Source organism: Chelonoidis abingdonii, chromosome 2 (genome assembly GCF_003597395.2).
Source record: "Chelonoidis abingdonii isolate Lonesome George chromosome 2, CheloAbing_2.0, whole genome shotgun sequence".
NCBI classification, from domain to species: Eukaryota; Metazoa; Chordata; order Testudines; family Testudinidae; genus Chelonoidis; species Chelonoidis abingdonii.
The window spans coordinates 238,799,772-238,810,468 of NC_133770.1; the positions used below are offsets into that span (position 1 = coordinate 238,799,772).

The following is a 10,697-nucleotide window of genomic DNA, read 5'->3' on the forward strand; positions in this document are numbered from 1 at the left end:
TGCCAAGCGTGTGGCTTAATCCCCGCAAAACTTCATGTAAAATAGTTCTCAGGTGCAATAATCTTCCAGCTCCTTGGGGTTTTTGTAATTGCATCCCTGTAAACCCAGCACAGCCGCCCTCATTTTGTTTAAATGGGAGACAAGAAAAATGAGGAGGAAGATAGACTGGCTGTTTGAACGACAGGTTTTAGACTGGAGTCATTTTCTTTTAACAGAGCTGAGTTAAACAATTGAATTTGGGAGCGGAGAGTGAAAGTGCTGCTAAGTTCCCTGATGGATGCATTTTCTGTACGTGGAGTGCATGCGGTGTTAAAGCAGATAACCGGGAGAAAGCATAAATATCCCAGAGACCCTTGAACTGCACTAAAGTCCTTTTACAGACCCAGACGCTTAGCTCTATCCCCAGGACATACCCTTAGTAGTGTCCTATAATTGACATATACTCATCTCACACCTCTCTTCTCTTGAGGTATCAGCGTGCAAGTTGGTGATGAATCCTCCCTTTCATTTCAGCGCTGTTACGGGCGGGTGGGTGTAAAAAAAAACCCAAACAAATAGCTCAGGAAAAGCTTTTTTAATATATACCGATAGGAAACCCCTGCTGTATCTAGAAGACCATAAGGAAAGAAAGTCTATAAAACCACAGTTACTTTGCAGCTTTTATTAAAAATATAAATATTAAACATTCTCTTACACAACAAAATTGACCGAGCGCTGAAAAGATGTTTTATTATGGAAATAGTACAGGAAAAAGTTGAGTCGCAGTAGCTTACAGAGATCCCCCCACCCACACACAAACACACACCTTTTCCCACAAGAAAAGTATCTCTCTTGTCCAACGGCTTCTTTGAAACCTTTCTTCCGCTGTCCTCCTCCTAAGTAGCGATGTCACTAGAACAAGTTTGAAATGGAAAAATAAAGGTGGGAAAGTTACAAACGACACTTTTCTCGTCACTGCACGGGAATACACTGCTGTGCATGCTAACCAAGGGACATGGGCTCTGTTCAGCGTACACCCTCTATGTTTAAAGCTATAGAAAAATAAAGAGATGACATCAGAGCAGCACTATGGTATATAATACTGTATCATTTTGTGCTAACTGCAGAATCTCTTTGGCAAGGCGAGGCCGCTTCATTTCCCGATGATCTCCATCAGTTTCCTGTTGCTGTGAGCCTGCTGCGCTAACTGTTCGGCTCTGGCCATTTCCAAGACTTCTCGGAGGAGGTGGAAAGTCAGATCCAGGGAGATCGGGGGCTCCTCGGATCGCTTCTCCCTCTCCATCACCTCCCGGGGCAGGCTCTCGGCTTCCCCCTCCCCGGGGCCCGCCGCACTCTCCAGCGAGCGCTCGGGGAGCTGCTGCAGCTGTTGCACCGCTGCTCGGAAAAAGTTGCTGGCGAGGGCGCCGGGCGGTAGGCGACTGCTACTGCTGCTGCTGCTGGAGGCGAAGAAGGAGGCGGCGGGGATCTTGTTGAGGTTGCCCAGCCGCAGGAAATACTCTTCTCCCATGCGGAGCAGCACGGGTAGGCTCGGCGGCGGCTGGAGGAAATCTGGCGGCAAAGGAGCGCTGGCGGCGGCGGCGGGGCTCTTGCTGAGGGCTCTGCAGTCATGGCAGGGCAGGAGAGCAACCAGCAGGATCCCTGTGGAGACCAACAGCTGGAGCTTCATGATCAACGCCCAGATCTGCAACAGGGGACAGAAGGGGGGGGGGGCGGGAGAGGAAAGCGCGGGGCGGGGAGAGAAAACCTGCCGCGTTGGAGTTAGACTGTCGGGACAGGAGCGCACAGCCTGGTGGGTGCGGCTGGCCCCCGGCCAATCCCAGGGAGGGAGCCGCTCGGGCCGCTGTCCGAGGTGCTGAAAGGATCAGCTGCCCCCTTCGCCCCCCGGTCTCTGTCCCTGCCCCGGGCGCGGGGGAGCTGTTCCCTTCTCCGGTTGGCGTCTCCCGACGTCTCAGAGGCGCTGGAAGGAGCAAGCCCCCGACGGGCCCAGCGCCGTAGCACGGCTAGCAAGCGAGGGCCGGCAGGGAGCAAGTGTCCCGTTTAAAGACGTACAGCGCCGTGGCTGCTTCCCAGGCAATATTCCACCCGCCCCCCGGCCCTGAGGTCATTGCTCCCTCCCGCGGGACCCCCCAGGAGCTGGTTTGCCAGGCTCGTTGGAAGTCTCTGCAGCCGTTTGGCAGCCAGAGCCGCACAGCTGCGCCCGGGCAGGCAGAAGTTTGCTCGGTTGCGGCTCAGGCCGGTGATCGCTGCCTACCTCAGAGATGCCGCTGCGGGTTCGTAGGGCAGGCGGAGTCTGTCCGCACTGGGGGCTCGCTGAGGTCCCGCTGTCACTCTGTCCGTGCCCTCTCTTCCCCAGCTTGTGATCAGATTTTCTCCTAATCAGAGCTTGGGTGCGTGATTTTATAGCGTAGACCCTCTTCTGGAATCACGCAGCACTTGCCTAATAAGCTGACGCTTTCTTGACAGCCCGATTGCGTGCCCCGATCCACTGCTGAATAAATCATGGGGGCCCTTTCGGAGCAGCAATGGGCAGAGTTTTGCTATCACAACACAGAATCTCACATCCAATTATATCAACAGATATTTATCGCCTCGTTAGTGACGTCAGCCGGAGCTGGGTCGGGGGAGCTGAGCAGGGCGCTCTCTCATTGACAAAAATCCTTGAATGAGATTTCCCAACGGGGGCTGAAAGCGACAGCGACCGACTTCTTACTATGAAAGGCCGAGCGGGTAGAAAACTTTCCACTCTAGTCCCGCATGAGAAGTACCTGCAGTCAACCCGGATCCAGAGCCGGGCAAGGCTGCTAATCAGATTCAGAGCTTGCACCCTGGCTTTGTCAACCTCCCGAGCGAACTTCTAGTCAGAATGATGAACTAGAGACAGAGTTTGTTCTAATGCCAACACAGCTCATCGCCAGTACCAATTTATATGTAAGAACAAGTCAAACACCCCATAGAAAAGTCCCGATAAAGGACCACGAGGCGATATTTTACCAAGATTTCCCATCTCTAGCTTGATGAGAGGTCCGAGATGCTAATCTCCAGTTGAATCTCTTAACACACTTAGCTGGTCTGAAAATTTAATAATTGGTAACATACACTCGAGTTAAATTGCCAGTAAAGGGGGAGGTAAAATCCAGCCAATGAGACTCACGCACTAATGTGTTTTTATGGGAAACCTACTGTTTGAAAACACATAAGCGATATCAAACTGTGACACGCAAGATCTGCTGTCGGGGTGTCGGGTTTGCTGGCGTCTGTGTTTGCAAGTCGTAGGGCTAACATTACCGCTTCAGGACGCATCTGTTAGAGAAATCAACGCCGGCATTTGCGATTAACTTGAGACGATCAGATCGGTGGCAGGTAGGAAGTGTTATAACTAAGTCTGTTGAAGGGTCTTATTCAAAAAACCCGGCAAACGCGACAGTTGCCATTAGGTTGTACATTAACCGTGTGATCCGAATTTCTATATTGACAGTGAGTCAATCGCACTACATATGACGATCGGGATTTATGGAAACTTCCCCTTCTCTTATCTCTTGTTTTCTGCTTCATCGGTGAGATGTAAGGCGCCTTGCGGTCTGTGTATACCACGCTGACATTATTTTCCTATTGAAAAAACGTTGGCAGTTTCACGAGACCCTTGGTTTTGCCGTCTAGAAATGAAAAGCACATGAGTGAATGGCTGTTAAAACGCATTCAGCGGCATTTGAGGGCAGTTGTCTGGATGAAATGATACTATTGTGGTTGATGATACACTTGTTTCTTTGCTGCGCGGCAATCAGAAGAACTCTTCAAGCCTTTCTGCAGTTGATCAGAACTCAGGCGGGCTGCGAGGAAGGGTTGGGAAGGGATGTCGTGTGCGTTTCACCGTAGGCACAGTCGCCAGCAGGATGCGGCTGTAGTGCCTCAAACAAAAACTAGAGACCCATGAATTTGTGGTAAGAAAAAGAAGAAGCCTCGATTAACTCGGGCTGAAAAGATGCCGTTGATTAACTGTTGCTTAGAGAAACGGCTTGGTATGTGGAGGTTTTTCACCTTTAGTTCGTGACAAATAACGTCCTTTTAATGGATTAAACAAACAGATTATTTAGATGTATAACAAAAAAAGGGGGGGGTAATGTGCTCTAGGCATCATTGTAAAACTGCAGTAACAAGGGAAAAGGTAACCACACACGCTCCTCCTAGAAGCCAATTTAATGTTTTTTTTGAAGCACGTCAATACTGGGTAGTGTTAGATACCAGTCCCCTGAGGAAAAGCGACTTCAGTCCCAAGGCAGTGAGTTCTTTCAGTCCCCTCGTGTATTATTTTATTTGATTGTGTTTGTATTACTGTAGCACTTAGGGGCCCTAGTCATGAACCAGCACCTCATTGTGCTAGGTGCTGTACAAAGATTGTAGAAAAGGAAGAGTCGATTCTCTAGGAGCCAAAAGTCTAATCTGAATACATCCTATGCTGGTGAAATTACAACTAATATTAAAGCACATATCACTATATTAAGATTATATTAAAGGAGAACTTTCATATTGCAGCAATTTGGGGAGAATAGATCACTGACTTAAAAAGATACTGGCAAATATTTTTCTGAGTTCCTGGTGTTGGTTCACCTACTTCCTCACAGACAGAATTCTCTCTTTGCATGATCCTGCAGCACCAAAACTTGCTCTTATGGAAACGAGTGCAATTCATTTGTAATATCATCTTGGGTCAAATTCCGATCTCATTTACACGAATTCAGTCTCCACTGACAACACATTTTGGCCCTATCGGGATCCCACTGGAGGTGCAATAGTGCTGTAAGAGATTTAAATACAAGGGACCAAATGCTGCCCTCTAAACTGTGTGAAGAACCCCACTGATATCAGTGCATATCTGAGGACAAACTTGCCCCAAATAGCTTTATTGGGTTCCAGGGAAGCCAGTAAGCAGATGCTTGTCTGAATCAGGGTCTTAATTAGCAATGGAGGTGGGAACATTATGAAAAACACCTGAATGGTAAATGGATTTCAGTTTCCAGTTGGATGTACGAAAAAGCCTATCTATGAGGCATAAACATACCAAAAGAAGGCAAGTTTTGATGGTGTAAGTTGGCACCGCTCCATTAACATCAATTGCACTATGCTGATTTCCACCAGCTTTTTATCTGGCTGAGTTTAGAATTCCATCTTCAAACCCATTACCCTCTAAAGGAACATGCCCGAATTTTGCAGGTGTTTGAAATCCAAACTCAGACCTGAATCCAAATTTCACAAGTGGACCTTATCTTTGTAATGGGTAGAACCAAAACCGCATCTCACATCCAAGACATTTTTGTTGGTTCAAACTGCTGATCACATCTTGGGCCCCTCTGTAATTATAGTTCAGAATTGCAACTTGACCTTAGGTATTGCAACTTGCCAGCCCTCTGTCTTTGTTTATCTTGTCTAGATTGTAAGCTCTTTGAGGCAAGGACTGTCTCTTCCTGTATGTTTGGCTGGCATGTGAGGGGCAGACTGTGCTAATCTTAGTTGCACCCCTAGATATTACTATTAATAACTCATATAAACATTTATGAGAGTTTCATAACAATAGGAATATCTTGCCCCAAAAGTAAGTTTGTAAAATAATAAGCAATGCACAGAACTATTATGTGAGGTCAGATCCAGCAAGAAGCTGAACATCTTCTGAGAGGCACTATACATCCTTAGCTCCCATTGTGTCTATCCACTAAGCTATTTTTCAAAACATATATAGTGAACAACTGGAAAAACAGAAATAACAACATAACACAGGCAGTTTTGCATGCCCATTAATGAGTGTTAACTCAGGCAGTCATGAACTGAAACACATATGACAAAAATGGAAAGGCACGCAGCTTGTAAATAGAAGAGAAGCTATCTGGATGTTTTTCTAGTATGATAGCACAACTTACACTGATGTTTACAAGTGGTTCACAGAAACAGGAGCTAAGTTTGATCAAATGATAGCGGATGTAAGACGCACTCTTTAAAATGGGACTCTAGATGCGAGCTGGAGTGTTTGTTGTCATAACATCACCATTTGCAGTCTGTGATATATTTGAAAAGGACGTGAAGCCTATTGTAGTCTGATCACAGAGCTAAAGAAGATGAAGTGCTGCTATGAATGAGGTTCCAAGTACAATGGATGAGCTCCAATGGAATTATGCAAATTGAAACCAGCTCAAGATCTGACCCAATAGATTTTATATTTGATATCTTTTAAGTTAGATATTTCAGCCAATGTTATCCCCCGCCCCTCAAAAGAATACTAGTGACGGTGAAAATAGCAGGTAGATTGAGAAAGGTTGCTCAATTTTGGCATAAGCCTGCACCTTGCAAGAGTGCTGCACCTTGACATTCTCTTTAGATTAGTGATTCTCAACTAGAGGTACATATTCCACTGGGGGTACGCAGAGATCTTCTAAGGGGTACATCAACTAACCTAGATATTTGCCTAGTTTTACAACAGGCTACATAAAAAGCACTAGTGAAGTCAGTACAAATTAAAATTTCATACAATGACTTGTTCTTCCTGCTCTGTATACTATACACTGAAATGTAAGTACAATATTTATGTTCCAAATGATTTATTTTATAATTATATTATTAAAAATGAGAACGTAAGTAATTTTACATTAATACAGTGCTGTAAAACTTTTGTATTTTTGTGTCTAATTTTGTAAGCAAGGACCTTTTAGGTGAGGTGAAACTTGGGGGTACACAAGAAAATCTGACTCCTGAAAGGGGTACAGTAGTCTGGAAAGATTGAGAGCCACTGCTTTAGATGTTCCTTCCCTTTGAGTAGGGTTTGTATTTTCACACATACTTGGTACCGAGCAAATATGATCATATTTAACCCATATTTTCCCCTGGGATGGGTCTTTAATTATGTGTTGTAGGTCTTAAAAATGTTTAAATACATGAAAGATTGTGATGATTATACTGTGATGGAGACCATAAAAGTACCTATGATATCCAGATAGATGACAAACCACCTCCTTTCAAATACAGAATTGGCTTCCTAAGTGCAAATAGCATTATTCAGAGATTAATTAGTTCCTGGGTGAAACACATGGGTCTCCACAGTTAATCCTTAAAAAAATTAGTCCATGAGACACCCTGAATACTATTTGGAATGTTCAAATATAGGAACCATGCAAATATCAGTTATATCATATTCATGAGTTTCCTTTTTCCCCCTATGGCTGCTATATGAAAAGTTTTAATATTAAACTAATGCTGCCCATTATGGGGTCAGACATACGATTTTCAAAGTTCTGAATCATAAAAGAATAATAATATCTACAAATGGAAAAGATGTAATAAGTTATCAAGTCCATCATTTGGCTAGCTTCAATAAGCACAGACACAGTAAATAGTCTTAAAAAAACACGGATCTGAAAATATATGGACCAAATTTAAACCTGGTGTAACTACTGAAGTTAATAGAGTCATACCAGTAATGGATCTGAACCCATTTATTATGGGAGATAGTAGAATTTAAGTCTATCACAACATGCTAGAAGGTTGATTTGCTTTTCAATTGTTTCGTTTACTGCAAAAAAGGAATATATTCCTTTTCATTACCAAGCTAGGGGCAGAATTTAGCTGTTATTCATAGCAAATGTTTTCATCATCTCATATTACTATGGCCCATGAGCATGGATTTTATATACCATAGTTATGCTAAGTCCATACAGTCAAATCTCTAACACGCAATACAACACAGCTGAGTGACAGGAAGGCCATTCTAAAGCATTGTATCCAATAAGACATATTACTTTCAGGTGAGTGCCATATATTTCTTCATGTTTTTGTTGTGCCTGCATTAAGTGATATACAATGATGTACGAGTAAGCTAAGTTTTCTTATGGTTTTTTTTAAATCCACTATTGATATTAGTGCTCACAAATCTAAAATGTAGCGGATTTCCAGATAGACTATAGAAAAAAAGACTAAGATACAAAATATTTTATTGTGCAGTGAGGGTGATAAGTCATTTTAAAGGGACGGCATCTGCCCATTCTTCACATTTTAGCTTATGGGGAGGAGCTTTCCAAGCTACTCTTAGAGCAATTTGATTAAAGAGACATTCTCAAGGTAAAGACTGGGTAAAATCTGAGTCAGGCCCTTGTCTTTTCATCTGAGAACAAAGGGCTTGGGAATGCTCCCCTTCTTGTCCAGTTTTAATTCATTTTAAAGCCAATTTAAAATAATTTCATTTTGGAAAGTCTTTATTTTGGGTGTTTCCTAGGATTCTCTATGGTGCACCCCCCCCCCCCCAGTATCAGAACTCCACCTATGTTTTAAATAACATATCCTCACAACATCCTTGCTAGGTAGAGAATGCAGAACTGAGGCACAGGAAGATTAGATGATTTATCCAAGATCACACAGGTGGTCTTTGGCAGCACTCAGATTTCCTGAGCTGATGTCCATTGTCTCGACCAAAAGACTTTCCTCCCTCACAGGATGATGTTTGTTTTGATGGTTTTATAATGTGCCCAGGAAGGGCAGATCTGGTGGAGGCCCCACTGAAAATCAAACTCAAAATGTCCTTGATCCATGACAGCTGGAGTAATTGTTGGGTGGGATAAACCCTTGCTGCAGTTCATAGATTTGAAGGCCAGAAAGGACCATGATGCTCGTCTAGTCTGGTCAGAGAACCTCACCCAGGAATTTCTGAATCAAGCCCATAATGTCTATCTGGGCTCTAGCATGCCCTGTGCACGGTCACTGAAGCAGAAGACTTACCATGTCTTTGCACAATTCCCTTTAGTGTTCGTGGAAGTCATGGTGCTTAGTTCCCTTCCACCATGATAGGAATACAAGGGCCTCACGGTATCCACCTAATTCTGACTGGCAAAAGGAGGATGTCAAATTAGGTGGGAAAAAGACTCAGCCTCTGAGCATTGGCAAGGGATATGTCTTTACCCCCTTGACAGCCCCTATCTAGAGAGGCAGCAGCTGACCTTTATATTTACCTCACAAGAAATTTAATTTGCTGTTCTTGCACTCAGATAATGGATGGGGAAGGCGCTGAGGGTACATCTGTGAGCTTTCACAGCCATTACTGATAATTCTGCAGGAACTAATCATTTTACGGCTATTGATAATAGCAAAAGGATCCATCAAGTAAGTGTCCTGTGAAAGCAGGAAAGTCATTTGTATTCAGGGCTTGCTTTTGTGTCTGCAGATATTTTACAATAAAGCAAATCTCGCTGCATGTTTGCAACCTCAGGGCCCAAACCATCAGACTTTGGTTGGGCCACGATTCCATAGATGCCAGCGTGAGGAACAAGTGCCGAATACTAATGTCAGTACGCTTACGTAAATCTGAAACGACATCATCATTACTCCAGTTTACACCGATGTAACTGAGTTCATAATCTGACCCATTATAAGGACTGCAGGGTGTGGTCTGATGTCTCTAACAAGGGGAGCTGCTGAAGAAGAAATGTCAGCTGTAGAAGTGACCAAAGCATGCTCACTTTTTTACCTGGCAAGGCCTGAGCATCAGCTATGATGTTCTCAATCTGAGGGTGAGAAGGAAGGTGCACTTTACAATACTTTGAGCAGCTGCTAGACATTGATTTTGGGACAATGTTTTACCATTAAAAGGCATCAGGTGCAACAAGTGGAAGCAGCATTTTTTCTGAGCATGTGCAGCAAATTAAGGGGGAGGAAAGATGGAATAATATGGGGAACTCTGGGCCAGAAATGAAGAGCGAGATGAAAATCTGAAATTGTCTCCTCCCAGGCCTATCACAATCTTTAATTTCCGCTATAGGGAGGTAAGGATCCCTTAATAGTCTCCCTCCCACCACCCCATTATGGCAGTGGGGGGGAGGCTGAGTAAGGGAAGAGCCCACTCTTAGCTCATAGAGTTCCCACATTGCAAAAACAAATCATGCTAATGACTTTCAGCGTGATTGTTCCTAGGCGAGCAAGATAAATGACTGAACACCGTAAAACCATACAGAAATGATACATTTTCTATTCCATTAAAATATCTTGATGAAAAATAGTCATCACTTAAGGGTCATTGGCCAGTTACTTCTGTGACTTCCAGTGATTTCAAATGGGGCAGAATCTGGCCCATTATCTTTTGGCAACGAGTTAAGTAATTGGTCCAATTTTCAAAGCTGGGTAACTTAACAGAGCTCTTAAATTTGGGAGTTTGGACAGTTACACACTCTGGCTCCCAGATTTTACAGAGTGTGGGTGACTGTTGGGTGCTCCCATCCATGTCTGTAAATGGAGCTTCCCATCTGATCCCCAAATATATTTTAAAAATGTATGTCTTTAAGAACCAATGCCCCCATTCCAGCCCTTGCTGCCACACTCGAAGCCCTGTTCTCAGCGTTGGGATAAATTAAAGACCCTTACTAATGCATCCCATTGGACTTCTGCCACTAGAGACAGCTTTGATTAGCTTGGGCAATCTCCCACCAATCCCCAAATAGGTAACGAGAAACTGTTCAATAAGAAAACATCCGTGCTTTGGTCAGACTGATACACAAATCTGCCTAAAATAGATTTGGAGATCCATAACTTATGCCTTTTTGCATACCCAGTTTTCAGAAAATAATTTGCTATCTCCCTATTGGGTCTTTTTCTGGTCTAGGGCAGGGACCATATCTTTTTACATACACGTTCAGGACCAAGCATGCTAGTAGTGCTCTGTTAGTTGGTAATAA

At 43.9% G+C, this 10,697-nt stretch overlaps 1 protein-coding gene across 1 annotated transcript; it reads right to left on the bottom strand.

Moving 5' to 3' along the window:
- Window positions 1–604: 604 nt before the first annotated feature.
- CRH (corticotropin releasing hormone) lies at window positions 605–2,548 on the bottom strand. Its single transcript, XM_032777052.1, has 2 exons — window positions 2,252–2,548; window positions 605–1,681 (listed from the first exon to the last, which is right to left on the bottom strand). The coding sequence occupies exon 2, from the start codon at window positions 1,664–1,666 to the stop codon at window positions 1,133–1,135; it is 534 nt and encodes a 177-aa protein (XP_032632943.1). The 5' UTR covers window positions 1,667–1,681; window positions 2,252–2,548; the 3' UTR covers window positions 605–1,132.
- Between the last annotated feature and the right edge of the window lie 8,149 nt (window positions 2,549–10,697).

Excerpts from the sequence above, each read along its gene's own strand:
- CRH (XM_032777052.1), bottom strand. The coding sequence starts at position 1,666 with ATGAAGCTCCAGCTGTTGGTCTCCACAGGGATCCTGCTGGTTGCTCTC.